The 23827-nt window shown below is 48.7% G+C and overlaps 1 protein-coding gene across 1 annotated transcript; it reads right to left on the bottom strand.

Annotated features, from left to right (window-relative positions):
- Positions 1–117: 117 nt before the first annotated feature.
- LOC100545583 (aryl hydrocarbon receptor-like) lies at positions 118–22743 on the bottom strand. Its single transcript, XM_010713188.4, is given in 11 exon segments — positions 118–849; positions 852–2347; positions 2485–2626; positions 2927–3036; positions 3140–3342; positions 3499–3623; positions 3811–3889; positions 5456–5545; positions 7757–7875; positions 19183–19370; positions 22641–22743. Coding segments are annotated over 11 exon segments (2709 nt in total). The 5' UTR covers positions 22703–22743; the 3' UTR covers positions 118–754.
- Between the last annotated feature and the right edge of the window lie 1084 nt (positions 22744–23827).

Below are 23827 nucleotides of genomic sequence, written 5' to 3'. Positions count from 1 at the left end.
GGTTGGAAGGGACCTCAAGGACCTCCAACCCCCCTACCACAGGCAGGGCCACCAAACCTCCCCACTTAATACTAGACCAGGTTGCCTAGAGCCCCATCAAACAAACTATCACGCCACTTTTTAATACAAACCACCTTTTAATACACAACAAAGTGCAGCGAGTGAGTTGCAGTCCATCTTCTTCTGCCCTGACACTGGCGAACGACATACAAAGAAATCACAAAGTGGAAAATGAGACACTGCCACGAAAAGAATCCACGGATGCACATACATAATGCACACAGTTGAGATGTAATCAACATGCAGCAGGGGTCTGCTGCAGCCCCCAGTGGCAGAGCACTGCAAGGTTTGGGGCTGGTCAATGTGTAAGGCTCACATCAGGTGCTTCTCCAGGCTGCTGCAGAAGGATCCAGCATTGCTCTGCTGCCTGCACCCCACAGCTCAGCCCCATCCCACCCAGTGCTGATGACTTGCCCAGGCCACAGGGCATCCTGCAGCATCCCTGCCTGAATCTGGTGGGGTGTGGATAGATGCAGGGCTGATGGAGATCTGTCTCAGAAACAAATTTTAAAGCCACAGAATTGGTCCTAAGTACAGAGGCAGATGGCAGGCACTGCCTCCCTTGATGCCTTTCTCATTGCTTTGGCAAAAACACACCATCCTCCATCTGATGGCATGGGTAAAGGTAGGGACAAAACCAGGGAAAGGAGCCATCCCTGTGGTCTAAAGCACCTCTTTTCCATCCAGGGCTCAGTCACTGTGCACGCACAGTTGCAACTATCTCACTCCTCTGTCTCCCACTGCCACTCACTGGCCCACAGGTCCTGCAGTCCCCACCACACACCTTCACTGGATATTGCATGTACAGAGAGGCTGCCTGTCTGCCAAGGAAGACAGTGGAAAGACAGCACCCGGCTCACAGGAGGATGCCCTCACTCCCACCTCTGCAAAGGGAGATGCTGAGCAACTCGAACTCAATCCTGTCAGTGTTCCAGGGTGGTTTGTGCAAGGTAAAGCACTTGTAGGTATTTTAATGGCATCCCCAAGAAAGGAGTTCCCATGCCTGAAGACACCCTGGCTCATTCTGTACTCACAGTGATGCAGCATGATGTTGTCCGTTTGATGTGTGCCAGGGCCCATGTTGACCCCTAGCACAAGTTCCTGAGGTTGGGGCCATGCATCCTTGCTGAGCACCTGCTCCCCAGTGCAATGGGGTTCTCTGGGGAAGCTCCCCCAACTCTGGGAGATGCTGGTCAGTGCAGTTTGTGATTCCAAGGATGCTTCTGTTGTTCCCAGCAGTTTTGGAGCTGCCATCCAAGCATCCAGTGGGCAATCTCCTGGGGAAGTGCTCTGACCCAAAGTGCTGCCCAGATTTGCCCATACTGGGACATCATGCCATTGAGACACTAGAGTGCTAGAGTCCAAGGGAGGTGGGCACTCAGACTGGCTCTGGCAATCAGGAATGATGGTGTCTATAGAAATAGAGGTGGGAAGTCCTGCTTGAAACTCCAGTCCTGAGTTGGCCAACTGATCCACTGCACAGGGCTTGCAGCTGGAACCCAAGGCATCCAGAAGCATCCCCTCCTCCAGACTGGCTGGGTTAATCAGGATCTGCTGTTCTGTTGGAGCAGAGCTGCCCTCTGACATAACAGAGTCCAGAGAGAGCACAACATCCTGGCCTTGTGCACCAGCTGCCTGGGGTTGCTGTGGGGCTTGAAATGCCTGTGGATCTTCTGGATTAAATCCCCGGTGCTGGAATTGAGACACATAACAGCCTTCCTCACTGCAGTGCAAAAACTCCATGCTCTTTCCATCATGCTCCCTAAACAGCATCTGCTCCATATAAGAGGGCAACTCACTGTTCAGCCTCTCACCAAAGTCCTCAGGTGGCAGGTCCTCCATGAACAAGCTAAGCAGAGTGTCCTCCCACTGCTGTAGCTCTGTACTGTCCATGCTGAGGCTCTGGGATATGTTTCCATCCAGCTCACTCTTCTCAAAGAGGGTTTCAATAGCCACCAGGAGGGAGCTGCTGTCCTTGTCATGACCACATTTTCCATCTTGGATTTGTCCCTCAGGCTCAGCATCGAGATCTGGCAAGGTGAACTGAGGGACATCAGTGTGGTAGAGACAGATGGATGCATCCTGCTCCATCATGGCCCCCAGAACAGAGTTAGGATCTATAGCTTGCTGCTTTGTATGGGAGTCTGTCTTTGTCTGAAATTCCTCTTTAGTGTGAAAGGAGCCTAGGAAATCGGAGTTTTTCCCATATAAGATCGCTTCCCCTGTAGCAAAGCTGAAAGGCAGCTGAAGGTTTCGCTTTCGCAAATGTTCCTCCCCTTCTTCATTTCTTCAGAGTGGAGGAAAAAGAGAGGGAAACACGATGAGTATATTCTCCAGGCCAGGCAGGACCAGCCTCCAAGCAGCAAGATGGGAGCTCACAGACCCTGGGTGAGGGAATGCAGCTGGAAACCCAGCCATACTCACGACAGGACTTGCTGCTGGGCAATGATGCAGTCAGGCTCACCCCCTTTGTACACCAGCCAGGCATTGGACTGCAACCACACCCAGGTGCCCCTCTTGGTCAGCAGCCGGAAGACTGTCGTCCCACTCTTCCCTGTCTTTATCACTGGGGCAGGGAGAAAACAGGTGGCACAGAGACTCAGCTGGGCACCGCAGGGGTGTGGGCAAGTCCTGCCCATGCACAGAAGCAAAACTGCAGCCAGTACACAATGCTGCTTGTCAGAGTGTCCCAGCACAGGATGGCACTTTACCAGCTTACTGTGCAGGTATCAAGCAGGATACCTTCATCACAGCTCCTGCAGACCTCAGGAACACAAGGGAGCACGGCCAGGGCTGCACTGCTGCCACTCCACAGACTTGCCACAGCCCCACTGTCCCTCCCTAGGTTGCTCCCCTCAGCACTCACCTCTCACATGGCTCTCTGCACAGTATATCATGTCGGCTGCGTGCACAAACTGGTACCCGGAACCTCTACTGCACAGCTCCTCTTCTGTGTAGCCCAGGATGACCTCCCCCCTGAGGACAGAGCACAAGGCATTGGCATCCTGTGGCACTCTGGCTTTCTGTTCTGCACTTTTGGCCATGGGTTTTGCCATGATGAAGGCAGGTGATGCCATACCAGGAATCACAGGCAATGGGAGTAAAGTCCAGCTTGTGCTTTGACTGGAAGAACAGCGTCTTGGTCTGAAGCTCCAGGATGGAGAAAGGCTGAAGGGGAGTCACGATGGCAAAGAGAGCGAGTGGAAGAGGCTCTAGGGACATGTCTGCTGCTCTCTTCTGCTGCCCAAGAAGAAGTTTCAAGCGTCCTTGGAAATTCAAGGTCTTGCAAGGGATGAGAAAACAAGGCAGGCAAGGTGAGGAAATAGGAGCTGGAAACCAGACTGCCCCAGCTCACATCTGCATAGGGCATGAGTGAACACAGGCACACAGCAATGTGTCCAGGGATGACGCCAGTGCTTAGAAGTGTCCTAGCATTACCAGAAATCCCAAGGAGTTATCCAGCAAGCAGCGCAGGCGGCAGGTGAAGTTCCTCTCCATGCAGCCAGAGCACTCATGGCACTGGTGACTGGGGCTTCCTGCAGCGCTGCATCCATCAGGATCAGCTGGAAAAAACAAGTGGAAAATGAAACCACACCTTACACACCTGCTAGGACACTGCAGAGCTGGAGGAAACCACACACCTGCTGGTCACAAGTGGTTCCCATGGATGGACGGCAGGTCCTGAGGTGGGGGTTGGACCTCTCTGGGGGTGACTAAGGCTGAGCCCACACTTCCCAGCCCAGCACTCACCGCTGAGCAGCTGGCAGTGGAAAGCAGCTCTGTCATCCTCATGGATCAGCTCGTAGATGCTCTGGTAGATGAGATCCGACTGGAATGACACAATGTGGAGAGCGGGTAGCACCTAACAGGTACTGACCCCTGGCTTTTCTTTGCGGGTGGTAAAAGTACAGTTATTGAGGATAAAGAAATGGAAAGAAAGGGTTTTGAGCACAGCATGGAGATGTACCAGATAAACCTGTTAAGATCTGTTTAACAGATCTGTTTAACAGATAAACTAGATAAATCAAACAGGTTCTGTCGTAGAATGTGCCGCCGACCCATAGCCCACACACAGACTTTCCATTCTATCCTAAAGCAATGACACGTTTTCCAACTGATAAGGCAGCAAAGAGAGGTTTAAGTTTAGAGAACAATAGAAGAGTGGTGAGGTCTGAAAAATACTTTTGTAAACACAGCATTGCAAAACCTACAACTTCCTATTGTGTGAGAAAACGTGTCAGAGCATGCCACAGGTACCAAGAGGGCGGAGTGAGCCTGGACAGCTGCACTATTAGTTGTCCCAGGTGCAAGTACAGCTAATGGGTATATGCTGGGAGAAACTGTACAGAAATTAGTGACCTGAAACAAAGTGCTACCAGGAGAAATCCCCTTGGAAGGTATCTACCGTTACCACACGCATGTTTGGTGCACCTGGAGGTGTTGCTGCCTCAATTCTTTTCATCACATTAGAAATACCCATCCTTGTCCTGAACAGAAACTACCACTTGACTAAGCCTGTGGGAATCAGTATTCTGGTGCAAACCATCTTCCTAGGAAACACCAGCAAGTCCTCACAGCTCCTACCTCCCAACACACACCCCTACATCTATAGCCATGTCTTGGAGCAGCCTTTCTCAGCCTGGTCCTGCACATTCATGGCCCTGCTGAGCACACAAGCAGCTCAGGCCATCCTCTGCCATGTCCCTGTCCTCAGAATTGTGCCAGAGCAGAACTTCCCACTTAGCCAGATGTACAGGAGGAGAAGACCTCAGACAGCCTCAGACAGCTGGTTTGACTTGGGCCACCTGCACGAGGATCCTCCTACAATGAGCTGGGAAAGGGTGCAAAGAGAACAAAGAGAGGAAAACATCAGTCTGCTGTTGAACCAAGAATCAGCACTGTCTACCTCACAGCTTTGTCTACAAAAAACTGAGTTTGGTAGCCTCATCGTGTTCCTGTTGACTTGGTCCTTTGAGCTTTAGAGGAATCAGAGATAATAGGTTGGATGAGGAAAGAGACCTTGTTTTTCTATGGCACCTCACATAAACCATCAGGCACTGATGATGCTCACCACTGTGATAACTCCTCCCACTCTCTCAGTGAAGGCAGACGTGCCCATCAGCAGGACACCACAGGATGAAAAGCTCACATCCCTCTTACAAAGAGGAAAGGATGTAATGCCTACCATTGCTCAGTTTGCATCTGTGGCTACTAAGCTCACAAGCACGTCTGTTGGCTTTCACAACCCCTGAAGAACACAACTCGTTTGAAAACATCCATCAGAAGTGACCAAACTGGGCTAGGAGAGGAAAAGCACTGACATTGGCTGCCAGCATCTCCTTCCCAGGCCTGTGCTACATCCATGTGTGCACACTCAGGAAAAAATAGCACCCACCTGACGAAAGCCCAGATAGTTCTGCACGGTAGGGGAGATGTAGAAGATGTAGCCATCTTCAGACACAGTGATGACAAACCCATTGAGTGCCTGAAAGTATAAATTGAGCCCAGAGTTACTTTTCTTAGTTTCAGTTTAGCAGCTGGCTGGCTAGACTATCTTAAAGTGTTGGTGTTATTTGGTGGGGAGGTCTCACAGTCAGCATGAGCAATGACCAGAGATAGCCTAGACATTTTGGTAAACCACTGTGTTCTGTAAAACATCATCTGTGTTCACATACAGGCAGGGCAACTACTGTATTAAGAGGCATCAGCTAAGAAGTACACGAAGTGTACTTGCTTTACATGCAAGAAATGAAAACAAAAGTCAACTCCATAAAACATCTTTGTGCTTACACCAACTGCCAGCTTCACTTTTTGCCTTCCACTCTACAATTGCATATACATGGCCTGCAGTTAAATACGTATCCAACCAATAGTAACTTGCTTAAAAACAGCCTTTGTAGTCATTTGTGTCACATCCTTGGAGGTTAGAAAAACAAATCACAGAACCACACACAATTTATAAACCTCTATGAAGAATGTTGAGGCTCAAAAGTGCTTTACCCCAGCCTTGCAATCCTGACATGAGTGCAACCTTCAGTGAGCTGGCAGGCTCACTGTGTGCTTGGGTAATTCCCTCTGCCCCAATTTGCAATTCAGGGCAAGTTTCAGTTGCTACAGTGGTAGAAGCATGATTTCTTGGTATGAGAACAAACAAAGCAGACCACAGGTTGACCAGCTAACACCAGAAGCTAGCAGGGATGGACAACTCGTGGTCCACCCTGCAGCTCATCCTAGGTGCACTGTGATGGATGGGATGCTCCAGAAAAAAGAGAACAGATGGTCAATGGAAGAAGAGGACAGAAAAATCAAAATTATTTTAATTATCTTGGATTACTTTAAATCCTGTTGGTTTAAGCATTTTGCTTGATACTATACACATCGAGCAGGCAGTGAGACTGGTCCCTTCCCTTCATGTGCTGCAACCCCCACCCAGGAGCCCTGAGTCAAAGCTTTTGGCAAATTATAATGTGTGAATAAAATACTTTTTAAGGAAAAAAATGGGCAGCTCAGCTGTAGGATTTTGATCCTATTAACACCCCACATGCTATCCAGATGCCTTCAATCATCCACAGCTGCCAATGCTCTGATAGCTCAACAAATTGCCAGCCATTATATGGCCTGGCTCAAACTCCTGGAGAGCACTTGGGAGAAGCCTCATAGAGAGATTTGGGCAATTGCTAGCTCCCTTCTGGCTATTGTGTTATTCCTCCAATTCATCTGTGACTATCATACTTGCAGACATCTGAGGTGAAGAATCGTAGAGGCATGTTGGAAAAGACCACTAAGATCATCTAGTCCAATCACCAAAGATGGGAGAAGAGAACACAAGATACAAAAAGCACAGGCGCAAGATGTCATGGTATCAGGAATAAAGCCACAAAGATCAAATGCCTTCTGCAGATTTGCCCTGCATCCACAAAGAGCATCATATTTTCAGTTGAGATGCCTAAGTGTTTATTCAGCAACCAGCCTTTCTAAGGAACTTTTCTGAGCCATTTCCTTCTGGCTTGCATTCACAAATCACAGTCTGAAATAGCAGCATTCTGGCCAGGTGTATCACTGTCTCTTTGTTCTCTGATACTTGGCAAGGGCTGTTTCACTAGACATACACTGGCCTTTTCATAAGGCCAGTGTCCATTGATTTTGTCCACAATAGCTTCCCAGATCCATCTTCCTTCATTTTCCTCTCAACTTTCAGACTGAGCCTGGGTTTCTTCCATTCCAGACAGCTGTGAACTCATGACAGAGAGTTCATGTAGGGAAACCAATTCCTAGTTGACATGTTATCACAGAGCTATCTCCTGTCTCCTCTTGGCATTCACTGGAGCATAAGGAACGCACCACCCTGGAAATTCATTGGGATCATTCCCTACTCTGCTGTATGATGCCTCTGCACCCTTCTGGGCAGAATGGACAAACTTGCACATGGGTACCTGCCACACTGTAAGCTAAGCCATAGCAAACCAGAGAGAAAATGAGCCAGGCAGTGCCACTGGTGCCCATCCTGAGGTACTCAGTGCCTGCTCAGGATGGAAAGATCACAGTGAAGCACCTCCTGGCAAGAAAGAGTCTCCTGTTGCTCTACAGCTGGGACCACACATCCCATAGCTGCTGGTGCAGTCTGATGGGCAGGGACCAGCCACTGTGTCTGGCAGCAGTAATGGAAAACCCAAACAACCAAACTAGGGCACAATACCTGGAGCAGCAGGTCCCCCTCTGGAAATGGCTCCCTGTTGACCTGCAGATGTGTCTGTCCATTCCATCCTGGGGCTCTGGGCTGATCCAGCATGCAGTTGCCAACATCCGTACCTACAGCTGCAAGTAAGGCAGCAAGAAATCAGTGTGGAAGGGCAAACCGGGGCAAACCTCTTCCTCCTTGCCTCCATCACAGTGTTGCTTGTGCAGGCAGCTCAGAGGAAAGAGAAAGAAGTTCAGAGTGGGTGGGAACTGGAGCAGAGCCCCTTTACAAAGGCATCCTCACTTGCTCAGCACTTCCTCTAAGATGGTGTCTTCCCTGCTCAGTCCCATTTCTGGGAAATCTCATTTCTGTCAAGGTCTGAGTCAGGAACAACAAACAGGGGAGTAGGGTGTATCAGGTTGGGAAATGCCATCACCATAGCAAGAAATCTTTCGGTTAGGGCCTGGTAGAGCTGGAGCTCACCACTGTGGGCCAAGTGCTACCCCATTCTTAGCTTCAAGCTGCCCCAGTGCTGTGAGAGCTGCAGCGGAGAAAGGCCCTTCTGCCTTCAGGACTGATGAACCTGTGGCTGTGAGCTTCCCATGCTGATTCACATGCTGCTTCATGCTTCCTTGATCAAAGCCTTCAAGGCAACACCCACAGATGCAGCTGATGGGAAGACCCCTACTCTGCCCTGCCCTCAGGCCTTTTGTCTCACAGGACACACAGAGAACTGGTTGTTCTGGAAACAGCAGCAAGGCCTGGGGACATCCCCACTGTGCCCTTTCCTCCCCTGGGGTCTTATCCTTGAAAAAACATTTGGCAGCATAAGTCCAAACTCTACTTCCAACCAAAGAACAACTCTGAAGGCAGGTGTTCTAACAACTTAACTAATCTGAGGCTTGCCACATGGTTATGGGACACAGCTCTGTACAGCCACCCCAACACTGTTTGTGGGTGCAAGCTCTGGGTTTCAGGCAACAGCATGCAGTCACAGCTGGAAAAGTTGTTTCCAACCTGGAGGAAAAGTAGGAAATGAGGAAAAACCCCAAACCACCCTAAGTCTGACTACACACTTAATCCATCCTATGGCAAAAGATTACCTCAGGACCACTTCAGACCCCCTCAGGCCTTGGGTAATGCTGGGTGATGCACAAACAGCAGTCATGTCTCCTGTCACCCCCATACTGTGCACTCAGTCTCTCGAATATGGCATGACCTCCCCATCCCCAGCAGCCCCTGGGTGAGTCAGGTCAGCCCATTCTCCAAATCAGCTTTTCCCCATGCGTAAGCTCACATTTTTTCCTACAGGGGAAAGCCATCCTGTGCAGACACTTCTCAAACAAGCAAGAAGTTGATCAGCCTGGACAAGGGATGCAAGACCTCTGGGAAGGGTTTAGAAAGAAAAGGTTCAACATCTAAAGGTGTTTCAAAAAAGAGGTGCAAGGCAGCTATGAGACAGAAGCCCTACCAGGCTGTGGGGGATCACAATCCCATTTTGCAAAAGCTGTCAAAAAGTCAACGTCCTTACAAATCAGGACAAAAGCAAACCAAGCGGAGAGCTTCTCTCATGATTGCCAAGTGATCCACAAGGAAAAACATCCAAAGCCCATTTGTACCATTAGTATGGCTTCAATTTGCACATGATGGAGTGGAATAGCTTCAAAGCAAAACTTTTTATTATTATTATTATTTTTTTTTTTTAAATTCTTTTGAAGCACTGACTCCTCTCTGAAGCATTGAACTGGGGCAGACTGGCAGGAGAATTCAAAAAGAAACCAAGTTCTTCCAAAACAAAGCTCCTAAAGGGTGGAGAGGATGCACATGGTCTCCAGCTTTTTCCCAGCTGCATTCAGCATGGAGAGCTGCAGTAAGCCAGAGGGAGCAGCATCCAACACAAAACACCTGCTTGCTCATTTTATTGTTTCCAGCAAAATGATTTCACCCTCCCCTCCCCACTAGCAGCACAATATCCATCTACTCAAGGGGTTTTTGATTTCTCCTTGGGAGATGCTCACTTCCCCCTCTATTCTCAGTGGCAGAATGGCTCATTTCTGCACAGCCATGCTGGAAAACTGCAGATTCTGCCTCCTATGGGGCATGTTAGGATGGCCTGGCTCGGGTAGAAGGCTTAGGGGTACAGAGAGCCAGTGGCAGGCCCCAGGAGCTGCTATTGAGCTGTCTATTTCCATCAATCTGATACTTTTGGTTAGGTCTTGGGACTGCAGAGGACTTTGCTGCTGGGCTGAGGCTGTCCTCAGGAACCACAACCATTCCTCAGTGGTGCTGAGAGTCTGGAGAGCTTCTGTAGGGGAAGAGTCTGCCCACTTCCAGGTGATGACCCTCTTAACATGTCATAACTGACTACTTTGTTTCCCCAAGTTCTCCATAACTTTCCCCAAGTACCTGTAGTGACTAGTCTAGAACAAAGCATCCCTACAGCTTTTGCCCCTCCAGGAAGATTTCCAAACTCATTCAAGCTCAAACTGCCAAAAACCACAGGGGCTAAAAGTGATCCCACAAGAGATGCCTGAGAACAGCCACACAGAAGACTCCAGGCCTACACAGCAATCAAGGGATACAGAGGCTATTTTCAATCATTTTAATTTGGAAGGGAAACAAATCCTTTTAATCAAAGAGCAGAAAAACCACCCCATTTGCACCAAGCGTAACCCCATGAGAGAGAGGGAGCACTTGTGAAACATCTCAAGACACGTTACCTCCTGGGGGATTTCACCAGCACATAAATCCACTCCCATCAGAGACAACTGGCAGCTTTATTGCTCCACAAAAGGCAGTGCTCCCACTGCATGTGCTGGCTGACTCTGCTCACTGATGACACGAGCTGATGGCTTCAAGCCCGCTGCCCTCCTGCAGGCTGCGAGGCATGGCTGGGTGATAAAGCTGACAGGCAGTGCTGTGCGCTGGGTAAGTCACCCCCAGTTTAAGACACACATTATAGCATAACATTGAGACTCCCACAAGAAGCAGTTGAGATCAAAAGGTTCATCCCATTCAAAGAAACCCCAAACCTGCCTGAAAACCATTTAAAAGAAGTGGTTTTAGCTCTTTGCTATACTTCATTCCCTTGCATATCCCCCAAGCCCAGCATGGGAGCACAGAAGTCACCGCTGATTCTTTTTGCCCTTTCTTCCTTTTCTTTACTAGATACCCTGCTTCCATGTCCACTAAAAATGAGCATAAAATAAGCTTTTGTTAGTTTTTAAGGCTAATGCCAGAAAATCTCAGCACCCTGGTGAATCACATAGCAAGGATTTCCAGGAAAACCATCAATTAATTCAAGACAGGAGATAGCATGACACACAAGTGATCTGTAGTTACTACACAAATCCCAGGCACTTGCTGAAGTAATTTAGGACCATTCATGACTTCACTGAGCTAGGAAAGAGGCTTTTGGTGTGCAATGTTAAAGAAGACGGGAGGAAATAGAGCCAGATACAGCAGATCCTGGTTCCTGTGAACTGCACGTACATCCCCAGTACCATTCTGCTGGGTTGGTGATCCTTGCCTTCAACAGGAAGTTTCTAAGCTTTGCAGTGTGGAGAAAGGTCTCAAGAATGAGAAGGAGCAAAGCAATCAAAACTCTTCACCTTCTGCTCATGGTGTTATTGAAACAAATTACAGCAGTATGATCACAGAAGCTAACACGTCCCTTGCAACTGGCATAGCTTTGTCAATGAGAAAAAAATATTATCAGTAAAAGATCCTGGGGTCAGTCCTGCTCCCATAGGTTGAGTTACACCAGTCAGAGTTGAGAGACTTTACCTACAGCAAGAATTCCCCTTTGAACAGATTCTGGAGATGTTTGGTACCAAAAAACCAGGAGCTCCCAGCTCTTCCAATAACACCATGCTGCTTGCAACTGTTTTCCTCTTGGACCCAATCCCAAACCCAACAAATTAGCACCAACTTTCTCCTCCATTGTTCAACCATTGCACAGTGCCAAGCAGAGCAGGTACACATCATCCAAGTAAAACATCCTTCTGCAGGTAAATGCCAAACCCACAAATCAGAAACTGTTGCAAGAAGTCACCCAGTACTCTCCCAAACAGTGCACAAATCCCTGAGGGAGCCCACACCAACCCCTCCAACCTGCTGCTGCAAGTGCTCCTGTACGATTCTGCAGGACTTTGCCCACAAACTTGACTTCTTTCATTGAATTAGTTACTTCAAGACTAGATGACTGCAACTCTGAGTTATGGGAATAACAAGCAACAAGGAGGTGAATAGAAAAGCTGTTTTAATGCTGGCTGCAGTGGTGCCCCACAGCAGAGTGTTACAGAGTCAGACAACAGCAGAGGTTGGAAAAGACCTCCTGAGATCTCCTAGGCCAACCCTCTGCTCTAGCAGAGTAAGTCCCCAGCACAGACAGGGGCCTTGCATTTATCCCTCCTAACTGCACAGTGCAGGGACAGTGATGTCCCATACTGCTGGTGGGAAACGTGGACATAGGAGAACTCATCCTGAAACTCTCTGTCAGATTAATGGTGTTCCAGTGGGGCATCAGCTCCCTCTGATGACAGAACCATACTGCCCAGCTCATCCTCAAGGGATCACAGAATCGCAGAACTGTAGAGTCTGGAAGGGATCTCCAGAGATCATCAAGTTCAGCTCCCCTGCAAAGCAAGCCCCCTACAGCAGGCTGCTGCAGTTATGGGTCTTGAATATCACCAGAGAAGGAGAATCCACAGCCCCCCCCAGGCAGCCTGTTCCAGTGGATGCATTTTTGCTCAATTGCTTGTCTGCAAAGGGCAGCTAACCTGCCCCAGGCTGACAGCAGGCTGTGTGTGGGCCAATGGGTCACAGGGAGGTACCCTACTATTGGCCATTGGTTTTATGAGCTCCAGAGCATGGTCTTATACTTGGAAAGGGCTCTCTACTGCAGATGCTGCCACCTGCATGACCTTAACCTGAGACAGTGGTAGAGCAGCACACGTCCTCTCAACCTGGCAGAACATTTTAAGCTCTGGGTTTTGTTTTTGTTTTTGTTTTGTTTTTGCTGCTCTTGTCTTTAGCACAGCCAGAACTTTGCCACATCAGCAATTACTCCAAGATGTTTCTCCACAATCCTCAGCATCTGCTTCTTTTGTTAAGTGAACTCTTGAAAACAAACCCCAGCACAGAGCTCCAGCTAGCTGGAGGCTTTCCAAGCCATTCAGCACTAGACAAATCCATCCAAGATTTGAGGTCTCGCTGTTTGCAGCAAGTGGAGGTCCCACCACATCAGGAGTCCAGAGCATCCAGCAGTACTGCAAACACAGAGCCAAGCTTTCCTCCTTCGGCAAACTCTCACAAAGATAAGGGTCGGCGAAGACCCTCCATATTTATCCAGGAGACTGTTGGATCCAAGTCCAAGTAGCAACCCCTGCAAATTGCTGTTTGTGGACAGAAATGCAGTGAGGTTCATCTTTTACAGAAGTAACAAAATTGACTTTAATTGACTTTCTCTTTTGACGGTTTAAGAGGCTGCTAAGAAGCCAGAATGGGCCAACTGTAGGGAGAAGTAAATTAAAAATTGGACAGTGGTTCACCTTGTTCTCACAGCACCTGAGAAGAGTTCCCAGATGTAGAGCAGAGTTGACATCACAGAGCTGTTCAGAACAAAGCCATCCTCCTAGCTGAAATGTGGGCTGTCATCAAGTTGTCTCCCAGAGTTGCTCCTACTGCTAAAACACACCTGTGCTTAAAAACATGTCACAGACTATGACGGTAAAGCACAATCTATCAAGCTTTCCTGCTACTTATAGCAGGCTCTAACAATGGGAGTCTCATGGTGTTCAGGAGAAGAGTGAACACAGAACTGTTCCACTGTTACAGTTTCCTGCTTGCCCCAAATGCATGGACCAAGCTGTTTACTGCCATGCTGGCACTTGGCATGCACCAAATGGCAACCACCAGAACTCAACACATACACCTCTTGTATGCTGAGACTGAGATGGTGCTGCACCACACTATTCCTTGGAGAATGAGGAGATCAATCCAAGCCCTTTGAATCCAAGCTGGGAGCTGGGCTAGGCTAGCCTGGGCAAGGCTGTAGGCAGAGCTTGCCACAGCTCTTATGCACCTACAGGGGTCAAAAAAGCAAAGCAGATTCAAAGCAAAGTCAGTCCAGAGAGTTATTACCCTGCAATAACATCTGATTTCCAAACAGCTCCATAGATCAGAACAAAGTTCAAGTAAAAAATCAAAACAAAACTACAACAACAAAAAAACCCACCGTTTCTTTCAACTTTCAAAAATGAAATCCTTGTGAGCTTTCAGCTGCAATCGTGCTGACCAGGATCCTAAGCAGAAATCATGATAACAGTGACCCTTCTCCAGTTCAGCAGAGGACTCAGAAGCATCTACCCATCTGCTGCTGATGCACTCACCTTGGTGAGTGCATCAGCAGCACTCCTCTTGCTTTGCACGCTGATCATCTCTTCCTCATGTCCCAAGAAAGACAAGGATGAGCCAAAAGCAATGTTATGCAGGAATAATGCAGGGATATCTCAGGAGGGACATGCAAGCTTCGTACCAGCTAAGAATAGAAAAGCCACAGTGATGCCAGAGGTTTGGAAAATCATTTCCCAGAAAGTTCAGTCATTTATTCCTTTTCTGCTTTGAGTTTGTTGATATGAATGGGCAAACATCAGCAGGAGGGGGTACCCCATCCCATGCTAAGCATGCTGGCTGGGTATGCAGAGCTCTGACACACAATGAAACTCACCTCTAGGTCACTGAGCTTGCATGTACCTATCATGCAAAGCATGCACCTGGTTTGCTTTGCCCAGCAGATAATGCAATCTTACACAAGTCATGATGCAAACACTTACAGTAGGCACAAAAATCTGTACAACAAACCCAGCTCTAAATCCAACACACATAAGGGCATCTAGGCTTGTTCCCTCAAAATGACAGCCATGCTTGGATCAAGATATAACCTGGTGGGAACATCAGGAAATGGTCACTTCTTCCATGAACTGTAGTCGACCCCCAAAAGGGCACAGATCAATCATTTACTAGACAGAAGCTGCAGAGCTTGTCAGAAAACATTAACTGTCCTTGCCAAGCTTTCAGCCCATCTATATATGTCAGTACCATTTCTGTCAGGCTTAGAAGAGGTCTTACAAACATTTCTGAAACACTCCTCTCTGCTTGTTTATGGCACTTTGCAGGGCAGATGATTTATGGTGATTTGGGGCAGTGTCACAACTGCCACGTGCATTTTCATGAGTGTGCTGGCACATGCGCTGGTTTTCCTGCTTCAAATGTCTAGGCAGCAGGTCTCACTGGTTTAAGAATAGAACAAGCTGCTCTGATGAAGAGTCAGACAAGCTTAGCCTATGAGCTGCAGTAGGACAGGGGCCAGGGATGTGACCTTACAAGGCACAGGTGCTGAATGCCACTTGCATCCTGGTGTTGGACATGCAAAACTGTCACGGCCAAAGCATGTTTTTGAACAGTCACACAAAGCCTGACCAGCTCAGCAGAAGCCAGCCTCCAGGAAGGCTTCCCTAGTAATTCAAGCAGGTGTGGCATACTCTTCAGGTCAGCTTGCCCCCCTCCATCTGGGGAGCAAGGTACATGGATCCTCCATCAACACCAAGAAGAAATCAGATGAAGGGCTGTCACCTCTGCAGGGTCTTCCTGAGAAAGTGTCCAAACCAAAAAAAGCTGTATTGGGACGAAATATGAAGAAGAAATATGGCCAATTAATGCATGCAGGTAGGACAAGGGGATTGTTCCATCCATCTCTCACCAGTTTCTCTCTAAACATTTGAATTGAAAATAAGAAGGTGAAGAAATACACCACAGCACCAAAAAGCCAGACCCAGAAGCTCTGAAATGCATAAGACCTGGGATCTCAGGCAGCCCAAGACTATACTTTCCGTGGATGTCTGTTTATTGCAGTCATGAGTGAGTGGAGAAGGAACTGCCACTGACCTTGAATGACCTCAAGATTGGGTGGACCAAACTGAGCAACTTGATCTATCTTGGACTAGGTGACCTATAAAAAAGGTCCCTTCCAACTCAAACAGCTTTATGATTCTGTGAAGACGCTGCGTATGAAATATGACAAAGCAGAAAGAAGCAGAGAGAGATTAGATAGTGAGCATCAGTCCATTCCTTATATCTGTTCATACCTGCTTTCACATGCAAACTCCTGTTCCAAAGCGCTGAATATCTGCTGTTTTGGCTTCAGGTCTGTGCAGAGATCTCAGTCTCAGATGGATTTTCTGGTACATACTGCATTTCTTGCAAGAACCACCTCTAGCAGTGGGATTTTTACTTCTAACCTATGACACAGCCTGAGTGGGCACACAGCCAGGATTTCCAGGACCCGCCTCCCTGCCAAACCAGTTGTAACACGTACTTTGGCTCCACACAGACTACATAAACCTTTCGCCTAGGAGAAGGGGCATGTGCCTGGACTCACTAAAAACATTTGGAAAAAGGAACTCCATCAATATGACACAAATTAGAATGCCTGGCTGGGTGCTGAAGGGGACAGCAAGGGATGGAGATGCTTGCCAGGCAATGCCACGCCCTCCTGCTGCTCCTGCAGGAGGGAAGGCTGCATGAAATGGAACACATCCAGCAGCAAAACTGAACCAGAGAGAACAATAGGAATGATTTTTTTGTCTTCTTCCACAGCGCCTGATATGATAAACTATATGCAGGCTGCCATGACTCCTTGATGACACATGGCTTCAGCAGATAGGGCCAGAACTGACGTTGATTTCAGTGAATCAGTGGAATGATCTGAAGTCAAACAAGATTAGTTTCAAAGCAGACATGGGCAAAGCAAAGGAGGGGAAATAAATCAAGGGCACAGTGCCCAAATGGAAGTAATTGGGCTGGCAGAAGGGCTCTCCACTACAAGGATGAGTTTCAAGCTGAATGTGAATATATACAATGATGATTGCTTTCCTAAAGCAGCTCTCACTCTGGGAAAATGCTGAGAGCACACAGTGGGATGCACTCCTGCTCAAAGGCAGAGACCCAGTTGAAGTGTGGTGCTCAGCATGGGGTCCGCTCATGGTGATGTGCATCCCTATCTGGAAGGGCCCAGGAAGAGCCCCAAGGGACAGGTTACATGGGGCAAAAGCCAGGAGAGTTGAGTTTATTTGTCCTAGAGGAAAGATGACTTAGGAAGAGTTTTGAAGTGTAGAAGAATGCTGGTGGCTTTCTGTCCTCAGTGTACTCTGCCTTCATCTTCCCTGAAACAGCACAGCTGGGGACCATCACCTGTCCCACAGAGCACAAGGCACTGGTGAAGAACCATGTGACTGTCCCTGTCCCCTCTCCATACCAAGCTCGTCTCCCCAGCTGCAGGATGAGCACTGCTCTGCAGTATTTACCTGCCCTGGTAAACAAGTTATGAAAGCAATCCCCAGCAGCCTTTCAGGCTTTATCTGTGTTGCAGTCTGAAGTTCATGTCGCACCAGCAGGGAGGTGACTCATGAACATGTGGAGACAAGCCTGCCAGCCAGGCTCTGTATGGCTGTTTCACCTCCTACCTGCTGCAGAGCCCCATGGCACTGGCACAGAGGGACAGCTGTACTCCTTTGAACATCAACCAAGCAAGGCAGGTTGATGTTATGCCACCACCATCACCTTGGACAGCAGTAGCATTCCAGACCTACCTTGCCCTCACAGCATTAGGCTGCATGTCAGCAAGGACCTAACCACCCAGGGGGGTTGAATCCTACTTTCCAGATTTGTTCCCCAAAAAGAAGACAGAGGAAGACATTTAGGAAGGCTTGCTCTCTGTCCAGAATGGCGTTTGAGGAGCCCAAGAGTACCCAAAGCACATACAATACTACACACACAGCAAGTACTCCTCTGTGCACATGCAGCCAGCGCAACATGCTCTCTTTGTGTGGCAAGGTGCCTCCTAATAAGTTCAGCCTCCTAAAAGCAGTTCACCTATGGGAAAGCAGTAAGGAAACACTGAGCACCCCTTGATACCAGAAGAAAGGAAGCAGTGCATGACAAGTACAAGGCAGCCTTTGTTTCCCAAAGCTGAGTTCATTCACAGCAAAGGCAAAGTCTGCAGGAAAAAACTGGGAGCCCTCAGGCTTTTCATCAGCAGTAACTATCTTAGATACGTCAACTACTGCTGAAAATCCAGAAGGCAATAGCTGCTGTAGGGGAGCTGTGAGCAGGAGGAAGGGAGCTACACAGGGCTTCAGAGGGGCAAAGGAGACTGGTCTTCCAGGCATATCAGCTCAACATTCCACTCTGCAAAATCAGATGGGGGTCCCTCATTATGAGGCATCATGCCCCATTTCACAGAAATGCTCATTTCAGACCTAGAGGATCCACCACAGCCGAACCTAGCTGTGCCAGGGAGGCAAACAGCAGTAAGCCACCAATGTACACATGAACCCCAGGAAGAACAGGGAAGAAATGAGCTAACAGGATGCCAAAGTGAACACGTGCCTTAGGATCAACTTTGCTTAACCTTCCATCCACAGGGCATCAGGGTGACAAACAGAACAGCCCTGCATTGCATTTCCTACCTGTGCCTGACCAGAAGAGATGCAGCAGCTCACAGATCCCCATGATGTAAAGGAATTTTTTAAAATTTTCACATGGATATCCCCTTTCCCCCATCCATGTCCTGTGTGGGCTCCTGTAATGTCCTTCCTGGACATTCCTGGTGGCCAAGTTGTCCTCACTTTCCCAAGGTTGTTTCTTTTCAGGGACCTGTAACTCATTGAAAAGGTTTAGATCTGGATGTGCAGTAGTCAAAAATGAAGGGGATTCTTTCCAGAAGGAACAAAAAGTGTCTTCTCTGGAAGATTTGAGGGATTGATGTCCCATGATCATATCTCCCAGCAAGCATTGCCTACAAATTTTAGGAGACATGGCACTTTTCTCCTCAGTTTTCCAGATTTTTTTTTGGTCCACAGCTAAAGGTGCAACATCGATGCAGTATTTAAAAGAGGATTATAAACAGGAGGGGAATCAACTTTTTACAAGGGTAGACAGTGACAAGACAAGGGGAATGCTTTTAAGCTCAAGGAGGGAAGGTTTAGATTGAATGTCAAGGGGAAGCTCTTTACAAAGAGAGTGGTGAGGTGCTGGAACATCTGCCCAGAGAGGCTGTGGATGCTCCGCCCGTGGAGGTGTTCAAGGCCAGGTTGAATAGGGCCCTGGGCAGCCTGGTCTAGTACCAGATCTGGAGGTTGGTGGCCCTGCCTGTGGCAGGGGGTTGGAACTCGATGATCCTTGAGGTCCCTTCCAACTCAAGCCATTCTGTGATTCTAAGATTAACATTCAAGGGTTTGATGTCACAATCATCATCCTGTCTTCAGGAGATACAACTCTCCACCCCAAAGCAATCATCACTTCAGGATGGGATGTGAACAGTGCAGCAGGGATTGAGCCCAGGTGCTTTCTCACTCCTCTCAAGCCTGACACAAGACACTTACCCATAAGATAATTCTTCACCTTCAGGTATCCTACCACCAGTCGCAGGATGGAGACTTTATCAAACCTGGTGCACACATCTTCAGGGAAGGGCAGCAAGACAGTCAGCTTGTTCAGTTCCTCATTGAGTCGATCTCGATGCCTCTTGGAGGGGTTGGACTTCAGCTTCCCAGGAGGTGGTGGTTTGGGGCTGGAAAAGGCAAAGCAGAGTTTGATTAAGTGTGTCCAACAGGCTCTTCCCAACCCCAGAGCTGATGTTACTTGCAGCCATAACAGTAAAACACTGGCAGACCAAGGTAAGGCCATGAGACAGTAAAAGCAAGCCCCAACAAAGCCATGAGGCTGGGGACAACGTGGCCATGCCAGCTGGACACCTTGTGCAGCCCCTGGTTGATGTCCTCCAGTGGGAACATGGAGAACCTTAACGTGTCAGCAGAATACTACAGCCTTGCTCCCATTACCAAGCCTTGGCAGGGAAAGGGACACTAAGTGGAGACCTACAAGCCATCAGAACATCTCCTGGGGGTCTCATGAGAGCATCTTTTGGACCGGTTAGACTCTTCCACCCATACTCCACTCTGCCTCTCTGCCTACCCTTGCTCCTTCCTCTAACTCCTAATTCTGTACCCATCCCACACAGCAAGCCCCTTCCCTGGCCACATTCCACATGCTCACATAAACTCCTCAGCATGGCAAGTGCTAGCTGAGCTTCTCAGGGGATTCTACCAGCAGTCCTGCCCAGGGACTGATCAGCACTTGGCCAGACACTGGCAGTAAGCAGACTAATAGATAGTAAGAATGAAAAGTAAGAAGGTCCAAAAAGATGTATTTGAATTTTTCTTAGTTTCCTCTAAGTTGTCCTCCTGCAATCACATCTATCATCTTAAGCAGAAGGAAGCTCCACAACCAGACTTCTTTTCCTAACTCATAAAGAAGATTCTGAGTGCTGAGCCTGAATACATTCCTTTACTTGTTAACTGATGCTACAAAGGGAAAGCACACGTGAAAATCAAAAGTAGTACTCGGATGAAGAGATACCACATAAGGTGGTTTAGGGCACAGCACTTAGAAAACAGCCTTTCCAAGCTTATGATCTCTAATCCTTTCATATGGGCACTTCCAAACTAAACATCTGATGCCAGACTTATGTTCTGGGACAAACTCTGAACTTGCAGGTTCTGTGAGAGCAGCACTTGTCTGTCACAGGCTGGCTTGGAGAGCCAATCCCATCAGCTGCAGTTATTACAAGCTCACCACCACTGCAGTCCTAGCAAGAGTGGTTAGAGGTTAGCTAATGACTTACATGAATCTGGGATGTCACCTTGTCTCCTTTGGTTTCCAATTTTTTAGCTTGAAGAAAAACAGTTTAGATTTCATGAGGGACCCACACCCCACTCTGTATTTGGTTGAACTGCATCTCCTAACATGCAATCTGTATTGTTTTGATGTAATTTGTGTAACCACAAACTCTACCTCCGCAAAGCAGCTTCAGATAACAGGATCTACCAGTACTTAGAAGCAATTTAAGCTCTTCCCTCTAATACTGCTCTCAAATCCCATCTGGCAGGACTGCTCACAAGTGTGACAAGAGGGGAAATGAGTACTAAATGAAACGCAATGAGGTGCCCATTGAATTTTCATTACAGAGAGCTACTGATGGGTCTAAACATGGATGGAAAATTTCTCCAGAAAACCTCAATCGGGCTGTTTTGTAAAATGAGAATCAGGATGGACAGACCTTGCTTCTAGAGAGATTAGGTGTCACCAAACTTATTTAAACAAGCCAAGCAGAACACTGGCACTGATGCTTTGATGTACTCCGTTAGCCACTGGCTTAACAAGCCCTTCTGAAACTGCAGACATCAGGGAAGAAAAAATGAAATAGTTTTCAATTAGAGTATCAAGGAAAAAAACAACAACAAACACCCTACAGAATACGAGGTGAACTAAATAATTCTGACTTTCCTCAGATATCTTTTTCTTTAAAAATGATCTTTTCTTTAAAAATATCTTTTTCTTTAAAGATATCTGAGGAAAGTCATATATATATATAACTATATATAGAATATCTGCATACTCGCTACACAGGCACACTCCATAGAAAGGAAAAGGGAGCCAAGCAGGCAGTGCTGCCCTTTATGGAAGGGGAAATACATAGAGACATAGCAGGGTCTCCTGGACAGCCCAGGAGCACCGATGGCACTTGCACATGTGTATGGCCAGCACCAAAGCACTGCAGGGAAAGGGCAGGAGGGCTGCAGAATTACACTGGCCTATTCATGTAGGCCAACACCATGCCATGCAGCACTGGATCTCCAAACCATCCTCATGGATGCCAGAGAGAAACGTCTTCTGGGTGCTCTTCACTCTCTATGCAGTTATGAAGCTTCAAAGTGCAAGCCAGCAGGAAAACTGACAGCCCCCATCACACGCACTTAGCCTGTGAAAGGCACAGACATGGGCACAACCATGTTATTAGCCACCAGAGAATCTGCACAGGTGAGCACCGTGGGGAAACCATGCATCCCTTGAAGGCAGAAATAGAAGGCAGAAACAGTGGGGCTTGGGCTGGACAGGTCCCTGTGTCCTGCCAAACCTGCTGAGATTCCCTGTCCCTAGGACAGGCTCCATGCACACTTCCCAGGCATTGTGTGGGGTCACAGGGGCAACACACTGAGCACTGGCAGCTCCATGCCTGCACAGGCAGTGAGAAAATGTGTCTTGGAAGTGTCTGCATCCCACAAGCAGGACTTGCTTTCAGTCTCCTGGTACAGAAACAGTATCAGAGTCCACGATGAAGCTGCTGAGAAAAAAAGCTACACCCCTGCATTGGCCAGGGGGAGCAAGGACACGTGGAACACTCGGCTGTGAGCAGGGCAAAGGCTGCCGTGCTGCCTCTCCAGCTGCCCTTTGGATGAGGAACCCAGCCGAAGTGTGGCACTTCTGCAGGCTGGCAGGTACTGAAGGTGCCCAGCACCACATCCAGGTGGATTGTGAAGAAACACTCCCTTCTACATCCCAGGCCAGAGCTCAGCTCATCCCTCCTCCCCGCAGACCCCAGAAGCAGGCATCTGAGCCTCCCGTGTGCCTGCCGATCTCAGGCCAGTGCGACTGCAGCAAGTTGGGAGGAATGGGGCACTAAAGTTGGGAAACAGCGTCAGACTGTGACGAAGCCCCACGTCTGAATTTCTGAGGGCTGGGGAACTTCGGTCGATAGGGACCGCCGCAGAGTCAGCCTGCACCTGCAGCTAAGCACAGCCCAGCATCCCCAGCTGCCTCCATAAACAGCGCGGGCTGGCTGGAGTTTTACTTTGCCCAGCAGCTCAGACCCCAGCCAGCACCAGCAGCAATTAACGCTAAGCAGGACGCAGAGCAGCCCTGCCCGCTTCCCCGGGCTCGCCCCACAGCGAGCTCCCGCCCACCCCTCAGCCCTGCGGGCAGGGTCCCCCTCCGCACCCACCTCCTGGGCACCGGCTTCTTTCTCTTCCTCCCAGCGTACATCCCGCCGGCAGCACCGAGCATCGCCGGCAGCGCCCGGAGGAGGAGTTTAAACAGAAGTGAAGCGGGGCGGCCCCGGCCCCGAGCCGCCCCTCCGTGGCCCTGTCCGGCCCCGGTGCCCGGGCAGCCCGCAAAGCTGTCGCCGCTTCTTGGCCACCGTGTCCCTCCTGCGACCACTCCACTCTCTTACAGCTGGTGGAGAGGGGTTGTAGTCATAGAATCATAGAACCATAGAGTCACAGAATTGTTAAAGTTGGAAAAGACCTTCTAGACCGTCAGGTCCAACAATCAGCCCATCCCACCATGGCAGCCCATGCCCACCATGCCAGCTGGACAACGTGGGGCTGGAGGCACTTCAAAGTCACACTTCAGAATGTTTTTCAGTGTGGAGGTGACATGCAGCCACCGGCAGAGATGAAAGCCTGAGCGGAAAGTTACCCTGAGCAACACGTGCTATTTGATTGCTCTGTCCTGTGAGACCCTTTTGACCCTCCCCATCCTCCTGCCTTCCTCCCCAGGACAAGGAACTCCTGCAGTCACCAAACGCCATCACCAAACAGCAAGTGTGACCTGCGGGCAATGTGGGAACAGCTTTCCTACTCTAATGCATGTACAGAGGAATGCTGGATGGCAGTTGGTTACATCCCTGGTAAAATTAAGGTGATATGACACTCAGGGTTCATATGTAAGAGAAAATAAAGTAGGAATTTTAACATGGATTTCTACAAAACAGTTATGCTGTATGTGTTGGCTCTCCCACAATTACAGGAATGTTATAGGAAATTCAAGTAAGCTTCGCGATACTTAACAACTTCAAGAGAAAAAGAAAGGAAAAGAGAGAAAGAGAAATGAAAGGAGGTAGATAGATCACCAGTCCTGGTCTCAGCCCCTGTGCGTAGTACCAAAACAAAAGGGGAAAGGATGCTCTCCCCAGCCCGTGTTTGAAATGTAGTTGGCTCCAGTCCAGGACTGGCTGAGACACCAGACACCAAGCAAACCAAAATGGTGACAGCAGGGACCCTTCTGTGACTGAATGACCCTCAGGCACTGTTCCGGGCTCTTTAGGAGTGACTGAGTCATCACTCCGGGCATTGTCCCTCACATAGCCTGGCATGTCCCTCACCCTACCCCATGGCTCAAACACCCTGA

This window comes from Meleagris gallopavo, chromosome 7 (assembly GCF_905368555.1).
Source record: "Meleagris gallopavo chromosome 7, MGAL_WU_HG_1.1, whole genome shotgun sequence".
In the NCBI taxonomy this organism is placed as follows: Eukaryota; Metazoa; Chordata; class Aves; order Galliformes; family Phasianidae; genus Meleagris; species Meleagris gallopavo.
This window is presented reverse-complemented; position numbering and strand designations above follow the sequence as displayed.